This window comes from Mauremys mutica, chromosome 4 (genome assembly GCF_020497125.1).
Source record: "Mauremys mutica isolate MM-2020 ecotype Southern chromosome 4, ASM2049712v1, whole genome shotgun sequence".
Taxonomy (NCBI): domain Eukaryota; kingdom Metazoa; phylum Chordata; order Testudines; family Geoemydidae; genus Mauremys; species Mauremys mutica.
In genome coordinates this window covers 30,938,620-30,962,237 of record NC_059075.1, presented here as the reverse complement: position 1 = coordinate 30,962,237, position 23,618 = coordinate 30,938,620, and the positions used below count along the sequence as shown (strand labels likewise).

The 23,618-nt window shown below is 45.1% G+C and overlaps 1 protein-coding gene across 1 annotated transcript in view; it reads right to left on the bottom strand.

The window, feature by feature from the left end:
* Positions 1-8,935, bottom strand: part of CCDC88C (coiled-coil domain containing 88C) — a 133,228-nt gene extending 124,293 nt beyond the window's left edge. Inside the window, exons 1-2 of the mRNA XM_045013229.1 lie at positions 8,298-8,935; positions 6,794-6,894 (exon numbers count right to left, since the gene is read on the bottom strand). Of these exons, the coding sequence (XP_044869164.1) occupies positions 6,794-6,894; positions 8,298-8,357 (161 nt within the window). The 5' untranslated portion in view covers positions 8,358-8,935. The remainder of the gene's footprint in view (positions 1-6,793; positions 6,895-8,297) is intronic.
* Between the last annotated feature and the right edge of the window lie 14,683 nt (positions 8,936-23,618).

Below are 23,618 nucleotides of genomic sequence, written 5' to 3'. Positions count from 1 at the left end.
AGGTGGGGTTGTTGCAGGGGCACCCCCTGTGAATGGCATACAGCTCATCATTTCTGCGGGATCTGACACGGAGCAGCTGTGCTCTCTTATTCTCTGATACACTTGCTCCATATTCTAGACAGGACTGATTCTATTTTTAGATACCATAAAGGAGGAATTGACTCAGGGAGTCATTCCCATTTTTGTCTTTTGCACCCCTGGCTGATCTCACAGCCAGGGGCACCTATGACAGCAGCAAATGGTACAGCACAGAAGGACTGGTAACCATCATCTCATTGCCAATTTACAATGGCATAGTAGATGGTACAGAACAGCTGATAACCATGTCAGCTATCATGCAAAAGCAAATGAATGCTGCTGCGTAGCGCTGCTAAATCGCCTGTCAGCGGCATCTAGTACACATACGGTGACAGTGACAAAAGGCAAAACAGGCTCCGTGGTTGCCATGCTAATGGCGTCTGCCAGGGCAATCCAGGGAAAAAGGGCGCGAAATGATTTTCTGCCATTGCTTTCCCAGAGGAAGGAGTGACTGACGACATTTACCCAGAACCACCCGCGACAATGATTTTTGCCCCATCAGGCACTGGGATCTCAACCCAGAATTCCAAGGGGTGGGGGAGACTGCGGGAACTATGGGATAGCTACGGGATAGCTACCCACAGTGCAACGCTCCAGAAATCGATGCTAGCCTTGGACCGTGGACGCACACCGCCGAATTAATGTGCTTAGTGTGGCCACGTGCACTCGATTTTATACAATGTTTTACTAAACCGGTTTATGTAAAATCGGAATAATCCCGTAGTGTTGACGTACCCACAGAAACACAGGAGGCAGCCGCTTCTTTTAGACGTTAGAAAGACAGGACCACTGTGATCCAGGGGACATGCCTGTATCTTCAGGACAAGAGGCAGCAGAGTGGCATCTCCCCACTTCTCTTTAAATGGGGGAACCAGAAATCAGCCTGTGAATGTGTGGCTGCATATGGGCACATGCAGGACAGGTGGGTATGTTGGAAGATGTGAATCTGGGGAGTGAGAAGAAGGATGTTTGGGGGAGGAGAAGATAAATGAAGACAAAAACACAGAGCGAGAGAGAAGAAGATACCAGAAATCTAGGGGAGAAGCAAAAGAACAGAACTCAGTGTAGGGAAAGAGAGAGGAAGCTACTCAAAACAACACAGAAAAGGGTACAACTCACTCTAATAGCAAAGAATAGAGGGAGCAAAGTCAAGGAGTGGGAACAGGGTTCAACAAAATCATAAGACACTGGGGTAAGCTGTGCAATAAGAAGCAAGCTTCACATTTACAGGAATATCTTTTTCCTTTCATTAAACTGAGACAAAGAGTCTCAAACCACGGCCTATGAACTGATACTGGCTCTCCTTGTTTCCAGCTTCTAAATTCCAAGCATTCTCAGCTCAGCCACTGGCCTGCTAGGCAACTTTGAGCAACTCACTGGCCTCAGTTTCCCCATTTGTAAAATGGGGATAATGATATTGACCTCCCTTTGTAAAGCCTTTTGAGAGCTCTCAATGAAAAGATCTCTAAGAGCTAGACATTATTAAAAATTGTATTAAAACAAACTAGAAATATATCATACTTAGATTACACAGAAACTAACAGGGATATTATGCAAGTGGAGGTGACAGCTCACAAGAATCTCTGTATTAAAATATGCTCCCCACTATGAATGAGTTTGAGACCGCTGAACTGAATCTTATGAGTACCTCGCTATTCAGCATTTTCCTTAAAGCCCCTGCTCCATATGAGTACATGAGAATCTCAACTTTCATTTCTAAAGAGAATGTATGTTTTTAGCCCTCATGATTGCAGAGAAAAACTATAAGTTGAGTGTAACTCAGAAGTTTAAAAAACAGAAGGCAAATAAAAGGACCACAAAATTAATAATTAAAAAAATCAGATCGTTTTTTGGGGTTTTTTTTGGAGGACACAGGGAGGTCTTGATGGTTGAATGCTTTGTGCTGCTAATACTGGTTAACTGTGCTTGAGAAGAGCTCAGAGAGCTAGCCATCAGTTAAACCATTACCAATCAGTGGGAAGCCCTCAAATAGGGCCAGCGAATTATCAAATATCACGGATAATCAAATGTACCAAGGGTCATTAGTATTCTATTGCCTCTGGGCTGATTTTGTCAGAGATAAAAGTTGGTTTGAGAAAAACTATCCTGCAGTCCCAATCTCCTGTATTCTTTTGCCTGCACTTTGTTCCTGGAAGTAATTCACTAATGGAAAACAAACAACAGAAGGGGACTTTGTTTAGTTTAATTGCTACATGATTCAAATATCAGCTTCCTCTTCTTTCGTATCTATTAGACTAAAAGCCAATGAGAGTAGGGTTGGGTCCTAAACTGCCTGTAAAATAAATATTCAAATATGATTTAAAAATAATACAAGAAATATGCTTCCAAATAATGTAACCCTCATGTATACATGGCTGCTTGCTGCTTCCATTATAGTATTGGTTACTCCTATCACATATACTGACATCATAGAAGATAGGTTGATATTATAAATCAAGCAAATCCAAGCAAAGTTCAAAGATATTTTCATTTAGGAGTTACAAAAAATGATGGTTGTATCAGATTTATTCCTGTCAGATATTTTGTTACTTTATTCCTGTCAGATATGTTCCAGGCTAGGGGTGTAACCTATTGTTCAACAAGGCAATACGCAAATATTTAGGGCTCCTTGTGTATATACATCCACCATTTCCCAATAAAAACACTCCATCATAAAAAGCTAGGGGCTTAAGCAGTAAATATTTGCGTACACTAACAGATATTCCTGCCCCAATGTAATCACGACAATCAGATTTGTGTCACTTTCATACCAGGAGTGACACAAAACTGTATGCAGCAGAGTCTGAAAAACTTTGAAATGTGCTGTAGCACAGCGTATTAATTTGATACAAATGCACTCACAAGAAATCCAGACGTTCTAGTACTACTGCAATTTCACTATGGATACCTGTATTATTTTAGCGCCCCACTAAAGAATATTGTATCATTTGCTCACAAGAGATATTATTTACAGATATGCAACTGTGCCATATCCGTGCTTAGGTCAGAGTCAACTGTGTCAGAATACAGAAGGAAGAAACCATCAACAACAAAAAGACTTATCCTGTTTAGCAGTATCTAAAAATGTAGTGACATTAACACTGGATGTTGGCCACAGTCTGACTCAATATGTAACTATCACCTGCATAAGTGGGTAAGGAGGCCTATCGTCCCTCCTTGAAAAGTTTAGCGTGCCTGAGGCTCAGCTCATTTCTGAGTCTCTCTGAACTCTAGCTGTCTAAAAAGGACAGGGTGGCAGCAGGCCACTGGCCAGCCCTCACTCCCCCTCCCCCATTTCGCACAGCCAGCAGACCTGGACAGGCAAAAAGAATGGCAGCCTGCACTGCACCTCCCTCTGAAGGTGGTGCAGTTGCCATGCTGATCTGACTAAGTCATCCAAAATGCCTCCTGGGGGTTCTGGCTGCAGCACGGCCCTTCTGCACCCACACCAGCATGCCAGATGGCGTGTAGGGCCTAATCCAGCCTACTGTATTTAGAAATCATTGGTCTGCTTGTGTGAATGGAGCCTGCTCAGCACCGCACACAGTCAAAGCCTTATGTTTTGCCAGCAATCAAAGCTCACCAAGTTTAACCATGCCACTTAATAGAGCCACTGGATTCCTTTCAGCGATGATCGGACATTAAACCTCACTTGACAGCAGGACAGAAATAATGTATTTTAACAATGAAACACCTACAGCACCAGCCCCTGCAACTCAAAACAAAGTTTTGGTCAGGGGTGGGGAGGTAATACAAATACCAGCTTCACCAATTCCCATTTAGAGACACCTGTTTCGCTGCAGCTAAACAATAAGGGTTTCAATCACACGGGACCATAAAAAAAAATCCAAGCCTAAAACTCAAACTTTCATTTAGGTGTGAAGTCATATGCCTGTGTTGTGTGTGTTCAAACAACTTTGTCAACAGGATATTCCTCAGGCGAAACAATTTCAAGTAGGACTGACAAGAAGAGAACACCTGATTGGTCAGATAGTTGTCTAGGAGCTCTTTACTACACTCCACCTTCAGAGCGCCAACATTAGTTTAACATAGCACATAATATACTATCCAATTTAGCAAGGACCCTGACAAGCTCAGTTTCAGTAAGACGCAAGCATTTAAAGTCAACCTTACATGGAACCTGAGGAACTGCTGAGCGAGCATTTCTGAGACATTTGTTTTTCTATTCTGAAAACTTTATGGGGGCAGAAACACATTTAGAAAGGCTCTCCTGATTTACAGGCAAGCAGTAATTGCATTGCAAATTCTAAAGGTTGGCTAACAAAGAGTGAAGGTCACGGACAGCAGCTCTCTTCAGCACCTTGCTGGCTTGGGTGTACATAAATACTGTAGTGCTGGTTCCTTAGTTAAATAATCTTGGGCTCTCAATAGAAAAGTTTTGGTTTCTTTGATCCCAAGACACCACCAGAAGCACTGCCAAAACCATCTAAAAAAAAAAGGAAAAAGTAAAGCTCTGTCTGCTTGTGTTTAATCTAATGAGAGTTTCTTACTCCAGTACTCATTGTGCATTAGTGCTTCCTCCCCTCCCCCATTTCCCATGGTGCTGCTGGCAGAGTTGTCTTTTGGGCGAGATGTAAGGCTAAGCTCTTGAATGCTATTGGTCATTAAAGATCCCATGGCATTTTTCGCCAGAGTATGGTATCCTGACCAAACTCCAACAGCATAATTACAGTTAACCTGATTTCTTCCCCCCCTGCAATTTCAATTGGATTTTATTGTTCACTTCTTGTCCCAAAACACTGTTAAATTTTTGTACACTGTAGAACAGTTATGTTCCTCTCTAGAGGTGGAGGCATTTCAATGGTTGATGAGGTGATGTAAACACTCTATTTTAATAATATATATATAATTTTAGTCAGCAAAGCACTTTTGGATTCATTATTATGAGACACAGTGATCTTCTACAGTTCTATCACTAAAAGAAAAACTCAGTTGCTCATATTTCTTTGTTGTAAATAGACACCAAGCTAGCACCATTTTTGTTTTCCTTTGTTAGGTACTTTCTCTTTGGATGTACGAAGTCTTCTAAAAAATTTTTTTCCAACAATGTCCATAAATTAGTTAATTCTAGTTAGTTAATTCCATAGCAGCCTCACTACAGCTGTAACTTTGTCTGGCATGGAGAAGTACTTTAAGTAAAGATAGACATGATGTAAAACCCCCTTCCACTTCTATACATTGAGAAAGTTTAGATGTGGATCTAAATATTGATGCTTGGAACCCTGATTTTAGAAATGCTATTTTAAAAGGAGTTCTACCATGAAAAATGACTAAGAAACGGGGCCTTTCTGTAATCAGAGTCATAGGTCATGTAAGATTTTGGCCCCACCCTCCCCACACACACTTTTTTTTTTTAAAAACCACTTCAGTTAGCACTGCAGAAACAATACACCTCAGAGGGAGTGTTCTGGAATCGACCTTGGCTTGTGTTAATTGTTAGCTAAATTCCATTTACAGAATCTTTATGGCTGGTAATGCACAAACCACAAAGAATTCAGTTTCACTTTGCAGATTGCACATGGAGCTGGCCACCATCTGAGACAGGATACTGGACTCAATATCTTGGGGTAAGAAGCCAGACTCAAGACACCATCTTTACAAAGTCACTTTTCAGAAAATACTTCCACAGTAAGCTCCCAGTGACAAGTTAATCATCTACAGCAGGCTTTTCAAAAGTGCTCAGGGTTGGCGCAGATCTGAATACATTGAAATCTATGGTAAAATGTCAATAAACTTCATTCAATGGGAGCAGAATTAGACCCATATTAAGTGCTTTTGAAAATTCCACCTTTAAAAGTTAAAATAAAAAAAACTTTTCCACATAAATTCTTCATCTTAAATATGTCCATTATGTTTAAAACCAAATGCAAATTCATATGAAACAGAATCTGCACATGATAAATTCAGCGACAGGAAAGGATGTGGTCAAAACTAGATTAACGTAGAAACTTTTTACTAAGAGCTTACTTAAATGTAAGAAAAAAAACCAGAGCTAGATTAAGGTAACTGTTTTCTATTTCAGATTAAACTATTTATAAAGAGTTCTATCTGCAGTGGTCTGTGACAAACACGCCACCCAAATGAAAAAGTATTTTACTAAACTACATGAGCACAGTGAAACTTTATATATGAACATCAATATTTCAGCCCTTCTACACAAGTGTGACACTAACTACAGTAAAGTTTCACGTGATAAGGCTTTTTCATTTCTCCAGAGATGATGAAATGTGCCATCACAGGGGGATACATTCGTTAACTGTTTGTGTATCAGGGCAATTTTTTAAGTCCATTTTTAAACCTGGGTCAACTTTTCTGTGTGGTCAATTTCAAATTCAGGAAATTAAAAAAACAAAAACAAAAAACCACCAATCCCCCTCTCAACCTAGGGACAAATATTGCAAAAGATTTTCCTCTCGCCGTGCACCTGTTTTCCAACCAACTCTCTATCAATTATAGAGAAGACTGAAATGCTTTAATGCCTGTCAAACAACAGTAACACACACTTCACTTTCAATGGGAAGACACATTTCATTCACCAATAATGAGGCAATCTGCATATCAGGAAACTGACCTGTCTATTCAAAAGTATTGATTTCCAGTATATATTTAAATACAAGCCAACTCAATTACAGTAATTTAAGGTTGGATCTTGTAACACTAAGCAGTTTTCATTATCCCTTAAAAGATCACTTACATTTGCAACATGATTTTGTTCAGAAAGACACCATCAACGAGATCCATATACATAGTCAATTTGTCTTCATTTTCATTCCCTAACGGGCCAAATGTCTTCACCTGTCAGAAAAAACAGCAGATATTTTAATAATCCATCACAATTTTCTTACAGAGTAACTTAAAATTGCACACATCCCAAGTCTCGCTAGAAACCACCTCCAACCCCACTCCTGCCAAAGCAATTACAAACTGAGTAGTTAAACAATCCCTGCACATCTTCTAAACACAAAAAACTCATTTGCGAATAGGCTTTCTGACATAAGGGGAGGGAAGCAGCCCTGCTGTAAAACCGTTGATTTCAACAGTGCTAGACTTGTTTACACCAGCATTGAATTTAAATCAAGATTGGATGTTTTTCTAAAAGATCTGCTCTAGAAATTATTTTGGAGACAATCTCTGGCCTATGTTACACAGGAGGTCAGACTAGATGATCACAAGGGTCCCTTCCGGCCTTGGAATCTATGAATTTGACTCAAGCATCTTCACAACCCTGTTCTTGCTGCCTACACATTTTTTTTTCTTCCTCCAGCAAGAACTGTGTACCTGTGTCATAAAAGCAAAGGACAGTGGTTCTTATTCGGTGACTCTGATCACCAAGAGGGACAAATATTTCGGCTGAGGGTGCCCAGGCCTATTTGACAACATTGTTCACATTTAAATTAAAAGATTGAGACAGATTCCCAACCGGTGGTGGATGTCAAATTCATAGAAAGAAAGCTCTTTGCTCTCATTGTACCAGGGCAAGATTTACATCATTCAGGCTCCTTTCCCATCCCCCATTCCAAAGGTGGGGTTTGACACTCCCCATTTCAGAGTCACACGGTCCTTTTCCAAAATCTGAAAAAGATTCATCCTAATTACTGATCTCACAACACTTATCTATGGTTCATGTGACAATCATATCCTGGAAGGCATTTTTGCTTTAGGCCTAGCATTCAAACCTCCACAGAGCAGGTAAGTAGCAACAGAATAACTGAATTCCTCTTTTCAAGATGGGTCCCCCCACCAGGTCAAAATCCCTTTTCTTCTATGGACCTATTGTGAACAGCACCTATGTCTCAGAGAGTAAAGTTTCTTTTTGTTTTGAAGGCGGATCTCTAGGAGACCCCCGGACTGGTCGCAGACACATTTGCAGCAGCTTTATTTATAGTTGAAAAATAGAGCTACTTTGTAACTGGAGTAGACAGTTGATATTATTATTATGTAAAATAACCAGGACCCATAAACCTGTTCCCCTGCCAGCCGCCAAGGTGGGGATAATTCAGCCTGGCCAAGAGATCTCTGCATGAAGTTGCTTTTAAGAATCAAAAAGCAGCGTTGGGGGGGTGCGCGCAGCGGGACGCCAACCTGTCCCCAGCCCCTCGGGGCGCGCGGCCAGGTGCTCCCCGGGGCGCGGGGGGAGCGGGCAGCCCCCTGCCCAGCACACAGGTCCCCAGAACCCGTAACAATGAGGCGCCACTTACCCAGGTCACCAAAGGGCTCTGCAGGAAGAGCTCCATGAGCTCGGAAATGGTCACATCCATGTTCGCGGGGCTCGGCTCACAAAGGCGGCGTGCGAAGGGCTCGCTCACTCGGGAGACAAAGGCGAGGAGCCCATGGTCCGCGGCGCCGGCGCCCCGCAGGAGTTGCTTAGCAGAGGAACAATGCGAGGTCCATCCCCGCTTCCCCTGAGGGCACACGGTGCGCGGGGCCGCCGCCGCCTCCTCCTCTGGCTGCGAGTCCGCCCGCCCGGCTGCCCCGCCAGGGATCGGAGCCCCTCGGCTGCAGGCCGGTCCCTCCGCCCCCGCTCGCGGCAAGGGCTCGCTAGTCACTCCCGCGGCAGGCTGCGGCGCCCCGGAGAGACGCTCCCACTCCGCACACACTCCGCGGCGGCGGGCTCTGAAGCGTGCGCTCGGGGGAGTCAGAGGAATCTCGCGCCTCGCCGCAGCCCTGTCAGCGCGAGGCAGGGGCGCGCGGGGAAGTTGGCTGCATTAATAGTCAGAAAGGAGCACGGCCCAGAAACTCCCCTGCGCTCGAGAGAGGCCGGGCAGCGCGCAGCCCCTTGCAGCAGCGCGGGCGGCGCAGCGCCCTTCGCTTCCCGACTACCTGTAGCAGCTAGGAAAGTCCCTGCACCCGCAATTAGACAGGGGGTGGGAGCGGGCGGTAAGGAGGAGCTTTGACAGGCATCGCCGGCTGCAAATGGGAGGCTGGAGCCTGGACTGAACCTGACCAATGGGAGTTGCCGCTGGCTTATTTTTGGTGTCGGTTAAGCTTGCTGTTACTTTGGAGCTGAGCGGACACGAGGAGGGGCGGCGGAGGTGGTGGGGCGGGTTGGTCCCTGCTGCGCGGTGGGGAGGTGCGCGCTGGCGCTAGCTGGCCTGGCTCGTCTGCGCGCCCGGGGGAAAAATCCGGGCTGCTCCTGGGGAGGTGTGATGCCCGCGGGGAACCTGCCTGCAACTGGCTCCCAGTGTCTTCCCCAGTCACTAACCCCCCACGCTCCCTTAACTCCGGGTGTGGGAGCAGTTACCCGTGCCGAAGGCAGGGCAGGGGTATCAGTCAGTGCCCAGAGATCGGTATTGAAAACCAGTTCTTGTTTTCCGAGTATTGAACAGGGCGGATCTATAAACGCGTAAAGCTAAAAGACAATGAAGGAAAGGGGGGTGGGGAGAGAAATGGAGAGAGAGAGAGAAACCTTCTTCGACCTGCAGGATGTTTTTCGTCTATGCTAATGGCCATTGCTAGCATGACTCCAGTACTAGCCCGCTTGTGTTTAAACATGAACTCATGCCCAGGGCTTCCCAAAACCGAGGGAAGGCGGTTGGGCAAGTGACCATTTAGACAGAGTACTAAATCCTTCCGTTTAACCTCGGAGCCCTACTAATTTTGAACTCCAATGGGAGCGGATGACTAGATTCACATGCAGCACTTTCAACAGTGACCCCTTTCGTTCAATTCCACGTTCTCTCCTTTTCGGGGGGCTCTGCTTATTGTCTCTGACTTTCCCTCATCCCTTAACCAAAGGATGGCACTGGGGAGGCTGTGGTATTTATATGAGCCATGTACGGTGTTAGTTCTCCTTCTAAATTCTGGTAGCTGCATGCATCCCTCCTCCCCTTCTTTCATCAGCTCAGCTGCCAAGTCTGCACCATGTCCGGTCGGAGAGGAAGAGCAGCAGGTTGCTGGAGCCAGCCCGTGTTGATCCATACACGATTAGCTGAAAGACACCTAGAATGAGTAACTGAGCCATTCAGTCTCTGCAGACCTCCAAAACTAGTTATTTCTGAAGATAGGTTTCTAAGCAGCACCGCTAAATACAACAGATGGGATGGGGACTTCTTGTGTTGTTTTCAGTAGTACCCAAATTAGCTACAACTCAATCATCATAGAGATCATCACTTCTGTTTGTCCCCATGTAAATGACCATAACTCTTATTCATCCACTCACGTAAAATTCCTTGGAAAAAAAAATAAACCACAAAAATAAAATTAGGTCCCTCTCTACCCCAAAATGCAATGGCATAGAAAAACAAACTGAAGAAAGGGTAGCTACAGAAACTCAATGGGGGAGTGTGGTTTCTCTGTGTGGTCCCCAAAATTAGTGTACATTATTACATGAACCTCTCTTCTATTGTAGTCACAGAGGTTGAAAGGGAGGAAGGACAGTCATGCAGTTAAGACACTGAAATGAGACTCTAGAGCTCTGGGTTAAAAAAAGTCTGCTGCAGACTTCTTGTGTAACCTTAGTAAAGTTACTTAATCGCTCTGTGCTTTAGTTTCTCCATGTGTGAGAGTCTGATCCAAAGCCCATTGAAGTCAGTGAAAAGACTAATAGCCTCCAGGGGGCTTTGGATCAGGCCCTAACTAGGACTGCTACTCCTTACTGACAAAAAAAAATTGTGCAGTTAATTAACATTTATAAAGTTTCTCAGGTGGAAGGCAATATAAGTGCAACATATCCATTAATTTAATAATATCTTTTGAAGAAGCAAAATGAAGACTCTAAAAGCAACTGAGATGTGTTTAAGTGGGCTAAAACAAAGGAAACCCAGTGGTGTTTTAAAATGTATTACTTTATGTGTCAGAGATACTAAAGGAAGCAAGAAACAGAAGAGGGAAAAGGAGAAATATTGATGCACAGTCAGGCAAGTGAGAAACAAACTACAGCATGTCTATTTTTGAAATAAATACAAAATCAGGTGGTTAATTCTGGTTACACTCTGCTAGTTGTATTCTTTAACAACACTTACAAAATATTTACTACTGTCAAATGCTGCATGTTGGGATATGGATGCCAAAATATAATCTTGGGAAAAGGAAGTGGGAATTGTCTTCTTGCAAACAGAATTTAGCCTATTTGAGCTTTAAAAAATTCAAGATAATTTAACATACCGCATGATAGTCCTATCAAATTCAATAAATTGCTAGTAGGCATTTTGATAGTTACAATAAAATCTGTCCCATTCATTGGTTCTCAGAGTTGAAATAAAACCATTGTATGCAAAATTTTAGCATCTAGCTAGAGTTTACTACATTTGTTTTTCACATATGTAGTATTTTACTTACTCTCTTTATCAGTCTCCCCATCACTGGCTTTCCTAGTACAACCTATCTTTTTATTGTTTGGACACTAAGCTCTCTAGATGAGAGACTGCTTTTATTTTTGGGTATTTTAGAGGGGTCAAGCACATTAGCAGAGGTAAGCAAATAGGACAGAATACATCAGTAAAGATACCATTTAAATTATTTTCTGCACTTTCCCCACTTTGTCCAAGGAAAATATCAGCTGGTTTGAACAATATAGCTGTACAGTTTGTAAAAAGTCTACTGCTAAATGGTAGAAGTCAATGTTAATTGTAGTGTCTTGTTCATATCATTTAAGTTGGGTTTTAGTGGCTCATAATTATAGGTAGATAAGTAGATCCTTGATCCCCAGGAGCCTGTTTCTTGTAAAAGTCAATGGCAAAAATCTCCTTGACATCAGTGGGAAAAAGATTAGGCCCTGTGTGTGTGACAGAGATTTTTCTAATACGACAGGAGGAAAGAAAACATTCTCTCCAAGCTGGAGAGAGTTGCTGAGACAACATGGGATTGATCACACTCACTCATCTGTCATTTAAAGACTAGGTAAACTAAGTGGAAAATCACTTCCTGTTTGAACAACCTGTGCTCTGTCTACTTCATTAAATCAGTCCATCTGGAAAACATGTTTATCTACCATTCCCCACTGTAAGAAGTGTAGTATCTTATTGCAAATCAAGATAGGCTCAAGCCTCAGAGTTCAGATCTGCATTTGGATGTCTGCACAATTTAGGGCTATTCCTATCTAAGGGGTTGGTTAGTAGAGACACACTTGTAATTTAGCAGTGGTTCAAATTTTACAACAACCCCTAAACTTCTGGGTGCTTGGCAGACTTGGTCTACATGAATGGTCACTTGCCTGCATCCCTGTATATCTGCCTCTCTAGCTTTCCTGAGAAAAGTGAACCGCAGTATCTGAACAATAAACAAAAAAGTCATAAAACAGTGGGCCACATACCCATCAGTGTGCCTTACTAAGTGTCTCAGGGACCTATGAGGCTAACCCTGAGAAAGAATGGAGAAAAAGGCAGAATAGGAGTGGTTAACAATTTTTCTACAAGTTTTAGAGGGGTTGACTGTTGCAATTTAACTCCTTGTACCCTGTGATCTTCCATACTATTGACTGGTCTGTTCCTCCACTTATTTGTGAATGTTCTCTAGTGGCTAGAGCAGGAGACCAGTGATCAAGAAGATCTAACTGGCTAAAGCATAGGGCCAGGAGTCTGGAACCTTGGATTCTATTTTCAGTTCTACTGACTGGCTATGTGACTTTGGGGCAAGTCATTTAACCTCTTTAAGCTGTAACTTCCCCATCTATAAAATGGGGATAATTACCCGGTTTGTAAAGTGGTGTGAGATCCTCATCTGCAAGTGTAAACATATCCTTTACCTGTCATGACTTGAGTGCACTTTCCTCTGTTCTCACAGAGTCCTAAACTAGAGCAGTCTCTCAACATAGGATTTGGGCATTAGGAATATGGGATAATTGAAAGGAGCTGTGGAGAAAGTCATTATAGATCACAAATTATAAAATCAGTGTGTACTGATCTAAAGGCCCCAAGGGAATAAAAGCCTGCTCCTGAAAGGTGCTGAGCACCTCAGCTCCCATTGCATTCAGTATTTGGCCCCTCATAGCAGCAGATGCTCTGGGTGAAATCTTGGCCTCAGTAAAATCAGTAGCAAAACTCCCATAAATGGGAGTTCAATGGGGCCAGGATTTCACCCCATGATTTCACTTCTCTGTGTAAGGAGATGAGTTCCATCTAGTGGATACAGGAAAGCACAGCATGCTTTCTAGTGGATGCAGAAAGGCACAGCATCGGTAAATGAAAATGTCAAATAACCAAATAGCTATGCTGAATTCAAGATAAAAACCTGCGGGGAGTGCACATTTCAGATAAAAAAACAAATTAAAATATAAGCTTTGAAAAATGGATGCACTTTGAAAGTGTGATACCTTTTATTTTTGTAACATGAGCTTCCATTCTTTTCTTCCACTGTTTCTCCCCACTCACACACACACACTTTAAAAAATATATATTACTCTAGTACCCAAAAGTGAATGAGGTGTTTTAAAACTACTTAAGAAGAAAGATGCCTGCCTAAAGAGTCTAAATACAAAAATTAAAAAATGAAGGCTAGAGAGTTTTTTGGGATGAGTTTTTTGGGCCCATGACTAGGAAAGTTTGTTGCTTTCCAACTTCTACCTCCTATCCTGGAGCGGAGCCATGATTTTCAGGGTGGGCTCCTCCAGAGCACTCAGTTTTGGCTTAACTCTGCTCCTACTAAAGTCAAGGATAAAATTCCTACTGACTTCAATGGGAGCAAAAATTAGGTCAATCCTGAGTGCTTTTGAAAATCCCATCCTCAGTGCACAGAGGCTCCCCCTGCCTTCGGAGTCCTTGGTCCAATGTGATTTTTCCCCCCTTATCTCCTCCCTGCTACAGATTCTGTCTCATGTTTTTGACCCAGCCCTCACCCATACACACACTGCTTTCCTATATTTACTCCCTGTTCGTTGTCTCCCTTATCATAGTATAATCAGCCCACTTTCCCCATCCTGTCTCACCAAAGCAAGAGTTGGCTTCTCCAACACCTACCCACCTATCAAGAATTAAGTTCTTGTCCCTGTCCAAACCACTGACAGGATCTGGTGCTGCTGCTGTCAAAAAGGCAGTGAAATAAATGTTTATCTGAATGTGATCAGAGCTAGGTCTAAGCATGAGTATTTGTATGGATAACAGCACTCTCCGCTTAGATCAGTAAGGAAAATAGTGTGCACATTTGTATTATGTGATTTTTCTAGTGGTTTGTAATATTCATTTCTAAATCTTTTTGTCAAGATTTGGCAAAGAGCTCATTTCTCTTCATTACAAATGCTGAACTTCAGCCTCTAAACAAAAAACTTAGTTACTAGAGCACCAAAACACACCAGAACAATGTCCTTAAGCAGCTAAGAGAATACAAGCCATTAAAAATAGAGGCCATAATTATTGCCTGTATTTATTATTACTGCACACATTTCTAAAGCACCCACCACCATCATGCTGTAGTTGTGTGACAGACAGACACACTACAGAAGAAGAAAATTTCCAAGTCCAAGCATTTTCAAATGTTCCTTTATGCTGACTGTACGCAGCATAATTCACCTCTCTCAAACTGTCCCCTGGCAACAGCTATAAGCATCAACAAAGCTACACCATTCATGTGTTGTCTGAAGTGTAAGGCCCTGAGTGATGTACATTCTGCTATTCCCAAGATTACAATACAGGACAGCTAAATTGATGGTAATGAAAGTAGGTTTTCTATTTCTGTCTGCCTAGGAGTGTCATTAAGAAACTTGCTTGTAAATATGACTCTCTTGTTCACAACTAAGAGTCTTAGCAATGAAAACAACTTATTTTAAATTAACTAGTGTGAAAAGAGCTGCTAGTGCAGCATTGACAGGAGATTCCCCATATCTTGCTGTCCAGTGTCTACAGCAATTTTTTATTACAGTATTTTAATCTTTTTACAAGCTTGAAACAGCTCTTTCTACAGCAAGTCTGCTGGCTCAGCCCTATAAGACAAATAAATATTAGCCAACTCCTGTTCCCTCCCCCCCCCCCCAAAATCTAGGGGATGAATTCTTTTTGGTTTTGGAAATCTAATTTTAAATCTGATTTTAGGCACAAATGAAATTGTTGTTCTCCATTTATTGTTGTCTAGCACAGGGGTTTTCAAACTTTCATCACATGAATCATATTTTAGCTGGTAGATACACATGCTCCAATTCACAACTTCACGCTCACTTGTAATCACAGAATGTCCCCTGGAGCAGTGGCAGCAATTGCTTAAGTGGAAAAGTGACACTTGGGAAGTTTCAATGTATGTTTCGTCATGTTTGACATAATTTAACAACTAGAAATAAGGAGAAACCAGTTCTGTGCAACCAGGGGCCGCTCTAGCTTTTTTGCTGCCCCAAGCATGGCAGGCAGGCTGCCTTGGCGGCTTGCCTGTGGGAGGTCCCCAGTCCTGTGGATTCAGCAGCATGCCTGGAGCCACCACTGTGTGCAACCAGCATGCACAGATCACAGCTGGGGAAATTCTGACCTAGTGGATGCCTTTCTGGGTTACCAATTTACCTAACAACTGGCAGTTTCCATTCAGGGTGCCCAGGAATAGTACAATATGGGGAGGTTGTTGGATTGGGAGGAGGTGCATTAGCAGAATTGTTTATGGAAGTTTAGGCACTGAGACTGGCTCCCTGCAGCTAGTTAGCACACAATTCTATGAGCTTTCTGACCTAGCATTTTCCTTTCCATTGTAGAGCAGTCTAAGTCAGATTCTACTTGAAGACATCTGAAGAATTTCGGGACAGGACAGACTACCTCACTGAGAGTGTTTCGTTTCAGTTTAGTCTCCTTTGAATGGGATTATAAAAATAAACGGATATGGAAAAGACTTGTTAGACTATTCAGATGACTTCATGCCATTGTCAGATTGTTCCTTAGAGTACATTCTGTAAGGGCCAAAGCTTGTTCCCCTCTTAACCATAGGCACAGAAGGTTCTAAATGTCACAATCACTAGAATTCTACTATGCAGGGAGATCTAACAGAAGAGTTTTAACATCCTTTGTCCACCACCAAATAACTAAATCCATAGCAGCATTAGGTGTGAGAGAGAAAGAAGGGGGGTTGGGCCTTAGGGTCCATTACTGAGAAATTTCTTACCTGATAATTTTTTGTTAGAAGGCTCTCTCTTCATTCACCAATAATGGGTTAATTGCCCCCTCTGTGAAATTCGGAGGCAACCTAATGTTGTTGCTGGAGGCTCCAGGACTAAGCCCCACTCTGCAGCTTAGGCCACCACCAGATTTCTTCCACAGCTGTAGAAATACTGCAGCAACTGATTATTAGCATTAAGACAACTTGATATAATGTATCAATTAACCTTGAGCCTTAGACATGTAATTGTTTTCCTTTAGATACAATTTCAATTTGTGTTCTAGTCATTTACCAGACTATCGGGGGGGGGGGGTTGAATGAGGAGAAAAGCCGTGCAACAGAAAATTATCAAAAAAGAAATATTACAACGTCTCTCCTCAGTTGTCACTAATGGAAAGCAGAGAAAACACAGCAGCAGTGGATGAAATAAGCAGAGTTTTAAGTGATATAGCAGAATAATAAGCAGTAATGAAAGTTCCCCCATAATAAGGCAAGGAATTATGTGGGAACCAACCCAGTAGCATCTCTCTACTGAAGGAGGCCTCTACAGAGAAATGGAAACCTACTTTTCCTCAGTGTCAGTAGGGGCTTCTGTGAATAGCTTCCCAGATGCTTAATATGCCAGCAGATGCAGGATTTTTATATCTTTCCTGCAGCAACTCTAAGGTCTTGGCATTTTGGGTAGAATGAGGTGAGCAGGGTACTATTGGTGTGTGAATGCCACATGCTTGTCTCACTGAAACACACTAACTGAGATTGGCCTGAAAACCCACAAGCTCCTATCTCTGTGTAGCAGCTGGCCCTCCAGGGCACACCCAGAAGCAAAAGAAACAATACACAAAGTTAGTATTGTGGGTGCACTCACAGTCTTGAATCATAAAAGTTACATACACCTCTTTCTCACTTCCCCTTGGCAAACCTGATGCATGGCCAGAGCACTAAACATGGTGAGTTTGGCCCAGAGGTGGGGGAAGGGGGTGGGGAAGGAAACCTTCCTTAGAGGTTTTTAAGGTCAGGCTTGACAAAGCCCTGGCTGGGATGATTTAGTTGGGGTTGGTCCTGCTTTGAGCAGGGGGTTGGACTAGATGACCTCCTGAGGTCCCTTCCAACCCTGAGATTCTATGATTCTATGATGTTTGTGCAAGATGGGACAAAGGGTCTGGGTTTTCAGAAGGGGATCAGTACAAGCGCCTAGAGATACTATTCTGAATACTGGCACTGAAGCTGAAATCGCACTACTGAGGGTAATTGAAGATGTTTGATGCTCGCCTGTGTGTTACTTTGGTGCCTCCAGAAGTAACTGCTGATTGGCGCCACAAAGTGTCCTGTAATGGGAGAAGAAACAAAGCAGCTCTGCCAAGGAACCTTCCGCAGAGAATTGCACAGCATCTGCAGGGAAGTTTCCTAGCATTCTCTATGGAGGATTCCTGGGAAATCTCACTGTGTATTAACTGCGTAGCTGCACAGGGGAGTGTGAAGCAGATGCACATGTTGTTAATTTTGATCCTTCTCCCACATGCACCATGTAACAAAATAAAGGACGCCTCTACCTTCTGTAACTGTCAGGGGGAAAAAAAAAAGTGTACTTACCAGAGCTCCACTCTCTTGCTTCAGACACACTAGAGCCAGACTGCTGGGACTGGCTAGACCCCTCCAGAGACAAAAGAGGTCCTGGCTCACCACGCCACCAGACAAGCCTGGCGCCTGTCCCACATCCTCCTCCAACTCAACCTCCTTGTCCACTACTTCACCCTCGGGGTTGACTTCCTGGGCGCTGCCTCCAGTCCCCATCAAAGTATCCACAGGGCTCTTGGCAGCAGAGGTGGCGTCACCACTGAGAGTGGTGTGCAGCTCCTTTTAGAAGCTGCATGTTTTCTGCTCCACACCAGAGTGACAGTTGGCCTCCCTTGCCTTCTGGTACACCTGCCTCAGCTCCTTGATCTTAGCACGACACTGCTGCATGTCCCTATTGTGCCCTTCTCAGCCATCTGAACCATCCTATGGCTCAAAGCTGCGACTGCTCAGCCTCCTCTCCCCACAGAGCGAACAGATCCAGCAACTCTGGTATACTCCACAAGGGAGCCTATTTGCTGCAGAAAGCCAGCATAGTCAGCTGGGAAGATGCCATGTGAGCTGTCCACACCAAGCAAACAGGAAATGGAATTGCAAAAATTCTTGAGGATTTAAAGAGGGGAAGGATGGACGCCTGCGTACCTGGTGGCAGGGCAGCAGAGAAGAAACTGCTTACCAGAGTGGTCACGATGGGCATTGTGGAACACCTCCTTGAGGCCACTTAGGGCAACATAAGCAAACACAGTGTCTACACTGATACTGGCAGCAAAGAATCCTGTGGCATCTTATAGACTAACAGATGTTTTGCAGCATGAGCTTTCGTGGGTGAATACCCACTTCTTCGGATACAATGACTTGCATCCGAAGAAGTGGGTATTCACCCACGAAAGCTCATGCTGCAAAACGTCTGTTAGTCTATAACAGGGGTCTCAAACATGCGGCCCGCGGAGCTCTTCCCTGCGGCCCGCGGAGCTCCCCAGGGCCGCCCAGAGGGGGGGGGGGCAAAGGGGGCAATTTGCCCCGGGCCCCGGGCTCCGCAGGGGCCCCCAAGAGAAAAGCGGAGGCTCCCGCCTCCGCCCCTCTCCTGGAGCCTCGGCGCATAGAGCGCCGAGTCTCCGTCCGAGCGCCTGAGCCCCGCCCCGATCCGAGCCGCGTGGGGAGGGGGCGGGGCTGGGAGCTCTGGGCTGAGCGCTGCGCTCGGCGTGGAGCTCACAGCCCCGCCCCCTCACCACGCGGCTCTGAGCGGGACGAAGCTCAGGCCTCGCCGGAGACGCGCTCGGGTAAGGGGGGGGGAAGCGGGAGCCGCCGGGGCCGGGCCGGGGCCTGGGTGGGAAGCGGGACCCGCCGGGGCTGGGGCCGGGCCGTGGGGGGGGGGGGCCGGGAAGCGAGACCCGCCGGGGCCGGGCCGGGCCGGGGGCGGGGGAAGGGACGCGAGACCCGCCGGGGGGGGGGGGAAGGGAAGCGAGACCCGCCGGGGCCGGGCCGGGCCGGGGGGGGGGAAGGGAAGCGAGACCCGCCGGGCCGGGCCGTGGGGGAGGGAAGCGAGACCCGCCGGGGCCGGGCCGGGGGGGGGGGAAGGGAAGCGAGACTCGCCGGGCCGGGCCGGGGGTGGGGAAGGGAAGCGAGACCCGCCGGGGCCGGGCCGGGCCGGGGAGGGAAGCGGGACCGGCCGGGGTGGGGAAAAGAGGGACCCGCCGCCGCCGAAGCGCAGCCCGGTCTTCGGCGGTGGGGGGCCCCTTCTGTTCCGGGACCCGCCGCCTAAGTGCCCCGCCGCCAAGCCACCAAACAGCTGTTGGTGGCGCTTAGCACTTTCCAGGAGGGAGGGGGGAGGAGGAGCAGGGAGCCGCGCGCTTAGGGGAGGAGGTGGAGAAGAGACAGGGCAGGGGCGGGGCCTCATGGAAGGGGTGGATTGGGGGTGGGGCCAGGGGCAGCAAGGGGGCGTGTCAGCGATGCGGCCCTCGGGCCAATGCACTAGTCCTCATGCGGCCCTCGGGGTCATTTGAGTTTGAGACCCCTGGTCTATAAGGTGCCACAGGATTCTTTGCTGCTTCTACAGAACCAGACTAACACGGCTACCCCTCTGATACACTGATACTGCGTTGCTCTTTTTCACAAAAATCTCTATGCCGCTCATTGAGATGGTTTTACTCTGTTGGCATAGCAGGAGAGTTAAATCAGCAGGAGGAGCACTTTTGTGTGTGTACCTCAACTGTTTTGTTGATGAAACCTGACTTTTGTCAACAAAACTGTGTAGTGTTAATAGTAAAATAGGTATTAAAATTATAAAAATGTGCTTAGTGTTTAGACTTTGTTGAATACTTGCAAGTTGCTGCCTGCATCTCACTTATTACCTTACAATATGGGATACAGATGTGATATTTGAGCATTTGCATTGTAAGTCTCTGTAACTGTGTAAATCACCAGACAAAAGAAAAGCATTAACTAGTGTGAAATACTAGTCTCCAACATAAGATGTTTGACCTGCATGACAAAAAAAGGCCCATCGACACCAGACAAAATTTGTGGATTAGAGAACAAGACTTGGTTGATTGCTCTGTCTCTCTTCCCTCCTTCCTCCCAACCTCTCTCTCCATGATGAGATGTGTAAGTGAATTCCTCCCATCAGCTAAGTTTGCAACTCAAAGCAGATGGGGTGGGAGCAGGGGAAATTAATATAAAGCCTGAACAAAGAGGAACTGTATCTCAGTGCTGCTTGGATTCTCAAGGGCAAGGTTTCCTAGGCATAAGCAAGAGATCCCCAGGGTTTAGCCTGGGTTAGCCCTGAAGGACATATAAAGCTTGCTTATTATAGAAGTTTCTGCTACTTCTTGAAAGTTAAGATTGGAACTCATTTGAATGTTTGTATGGTTGCCTACTTTCACATTGTAAATAATACTCATTTCCTTTGCCTATATAATAAATCTTTACACAGCTCATTATAGGATTGGCTACAAGTGTTGTTTTCCAGGATGAGATCTAAGGTGCAACTGACCTGGAGAAAATGACTGGGCCTCTGAGACTGGCAGTAACCTAGTGCTGTGATGTTTGGTGTAAGAGACCAGCTATCACAAAGGTAAGCTTACTTGGGGCAAGACAGATTGCAGTAACCAAGGGGACTGTCTGTGACTCCATGGTAAGGCTGTTAGGGTGCCTGAGGAGTGAACACTTGATAACTAGTTGGTGAAATCTAAGCATAGAACTCTCAACCAATTTGAGGCTTGTGCTGTTTCCTAAGAGTCTGCCTCAAGGTTGGTACCCATGCTCTTGAGCCACTGCAGGACAGCTTGACACTCCAATCTTCTGTACTGGTCACAGTCTGCCTGAAAGTCTCCTAAGGCTTAAATATGGAGCCAGCCTGTGGAGTGGAGAGGGATAGGCAGAGACTTTTCCCCATCTTTCAGACTCCTTTCCCTGGCAGAGCAGGGTTTTTGGCTGATGCTCAAAAGGCAGTTCCCATGCCACAGTTGCCTGACAGAGCCCTTTTCCCCTGGCAGAGTGCCAGATAGGCACAATTCCCATTAGCTGCAGCCTTAGGCAGGCTGCACAGGAGGAACAGGGGTATCTGCTGAGCCCAGACATGCTGCAGGCTGAGGTACAGGCAGTGAACCTGCAGAGCACTGAGACCATTTAGGAGAAAAACGCCCAGCAAACACTCCCTCTGTGATAGAGTAGGGGGGAGGAGGAGGAGTTGTTTACTCCCTGATTTTCACCCCACTTGTTCATTAACAATATTGCTACCTAGTCAGGAAGGCAAAGCTAGCTTTTGCCCTTTTGGGGAATGAGACTCTGGCATTTGCAAGACTCACCCCTGAATACCATAAAAATGGAAGGAATGGGAGCAGAGGACCCAATGCATTAGTGGGAGTGGATTTTGGACCCTTTTGGGGTTTTATCCCTCCAGCCCAGGTCTGATGTGGGACTTACTCTCTGAGCTGGCCAAGTGGCTTCCTCCTTGTCCTTGGACTCTCCATCCAAAAGCTCAGAAACTCAGGCTTTTCTGCAATGGAGCCATAACTCCTCAGGCAGGGTGGGGACCCAAACTGCCGGTCCACCTCTGAGCCCTGTACACTGGCAGTGCAAGGATCTGCTGACTGGGAGCAGTCAGGACATAATTCTCCCTCTGCCAAGCTTGTAAATGCTACTACACAGAGGGAGCACCCCTGATTTATCCCAAAGCTTGCAGAACAGCTCTGCCTTGCCTTGCCTGAGTGGGGGAAAGAGGTGTCTCAGAGAGTAGGAAGGTGGGTAGCAACAGATCTGGGTGGTTAAAACCACCATGCTGTTATTTATGAGATGGGGGCGAAGGGGGAGGAAGAAGATAGATAGGTCACTGGATTTTTGTATAGTAAATTAAAATGATAAAAACAAAAGGGTTATGGCAAAACTGAGCTGCCAACTTGTTCTACCACCAAAGGCAGACTGAGCTGAAGGTTGAGGCTGAGTGACGAATAAAGACAGCAGCTGTGCAACAGAATGCTAATATAGAGGTGTGCAGTGGTCGCAGCTCATGAACTGTCCTCCTTGTTGGAAAGAAAATTCTTGGAGCTGGTCACTCTTACTCTTTTCTTCTGCTAGGTGCATAAGGAGAGACTGACCCATGTCTCTTTTTCAACCTGGGGCTCATGCTCCAAGGTTACTATCTGGAAATCCCTCCCCAAATGACCTGGCAGAAAAGAGGCAGGCTAGGCAGCCTACACATAGACTTCCCTCTTCCTTGCCCAAATCAGTCTTTGATGATGTTGAGACAAACAGGACCAAATGCAAGCATGTAGGGGAGGCAGTAAATCCAGCTTTTAGTGGGCACCACTAAATGTGTAGCTTGGCCTGCTTTCAAGCTCTGCGGGTCAGCCCAGCACATACATACACAAAGTGTATCCCTGAACACTTCTTTAAGAGGAACCTTAAGGGAAGCATAAAAGGTTCCCAGAGGAAACTGGCACATATTCCATGCTGCTCCCACTTACCCCAAATCAAATCCATGAGTATAATGTATGTCTCAGGCAATTCCACCAAATGTGCACCAGTCATCCGACAGAGAAGACAACTGATTAATGCAGATCACCCTTAAACAGGGTTGAAAGCTGAAGACCACCACACAAGCTCCACAATAACAGCTGCACTATACCAGACTGTTCTGTGATACAACTGGAATCAGTTCATAATTAATGACAGGTTCTCCTCCTCTTCCTACAACCACCACAGTATTTTATCATGGGAACTGACTGCTTTATATGAGAAACAGTTACAGGCTAATCAAAAACTACAACTCAGAGGGCCACTAATTCACACCTTTTCAATGTACATGCAGGGCTAGTGACATTTATTTTCAGGAACTTGATCCTAGGCTTCAATGCAAGTTGATCTAGGATTGTTTAATTATAATACTTTGTGTGACTAGGTAAGCTCTGTTACAAAAGACTTCCAAAAGTGTGTTATTGTTCACACACAGGGCCAAATTCTACTTTCTTGTATGCATACAACTCTAACTGAAATCAAATGTAGTGCTGTGCACACATGAGGGCAGAATTTGGTTCATAGACGGCTGCAGTTTGAGTTAACAAACTTGAGATGACAAACTGGACTGTTTTGGCTTTACAAACTATATAATATAGGAGTGATGTTACTTTGTTACCACTTCGCTTTAATTCCCCTATCTTTGGGTTGGTTTATAAAAAAGCTAAGACTATGCTTTTTAGTGTGATCTTAGTGCTAGCAGAAAAATACTTTTGGGAGTTCTCATGTATGGCTATTTTTATATGGAAAAAAATTCACCTGGAGCTGATGTGACCCTGAAGTAGTTACTCACCTTATACAGTAACAATAGTTCTTCAAGATGTGTCCACCCATGGGAGATCGGAGAACTTTGGTAGCAGTTGGACCAGCACATGCACTGTCTCTCCTTGTGCCCTGCCACGAGGCTAGCCAGAGCACATTGTCGAACCCTCTTC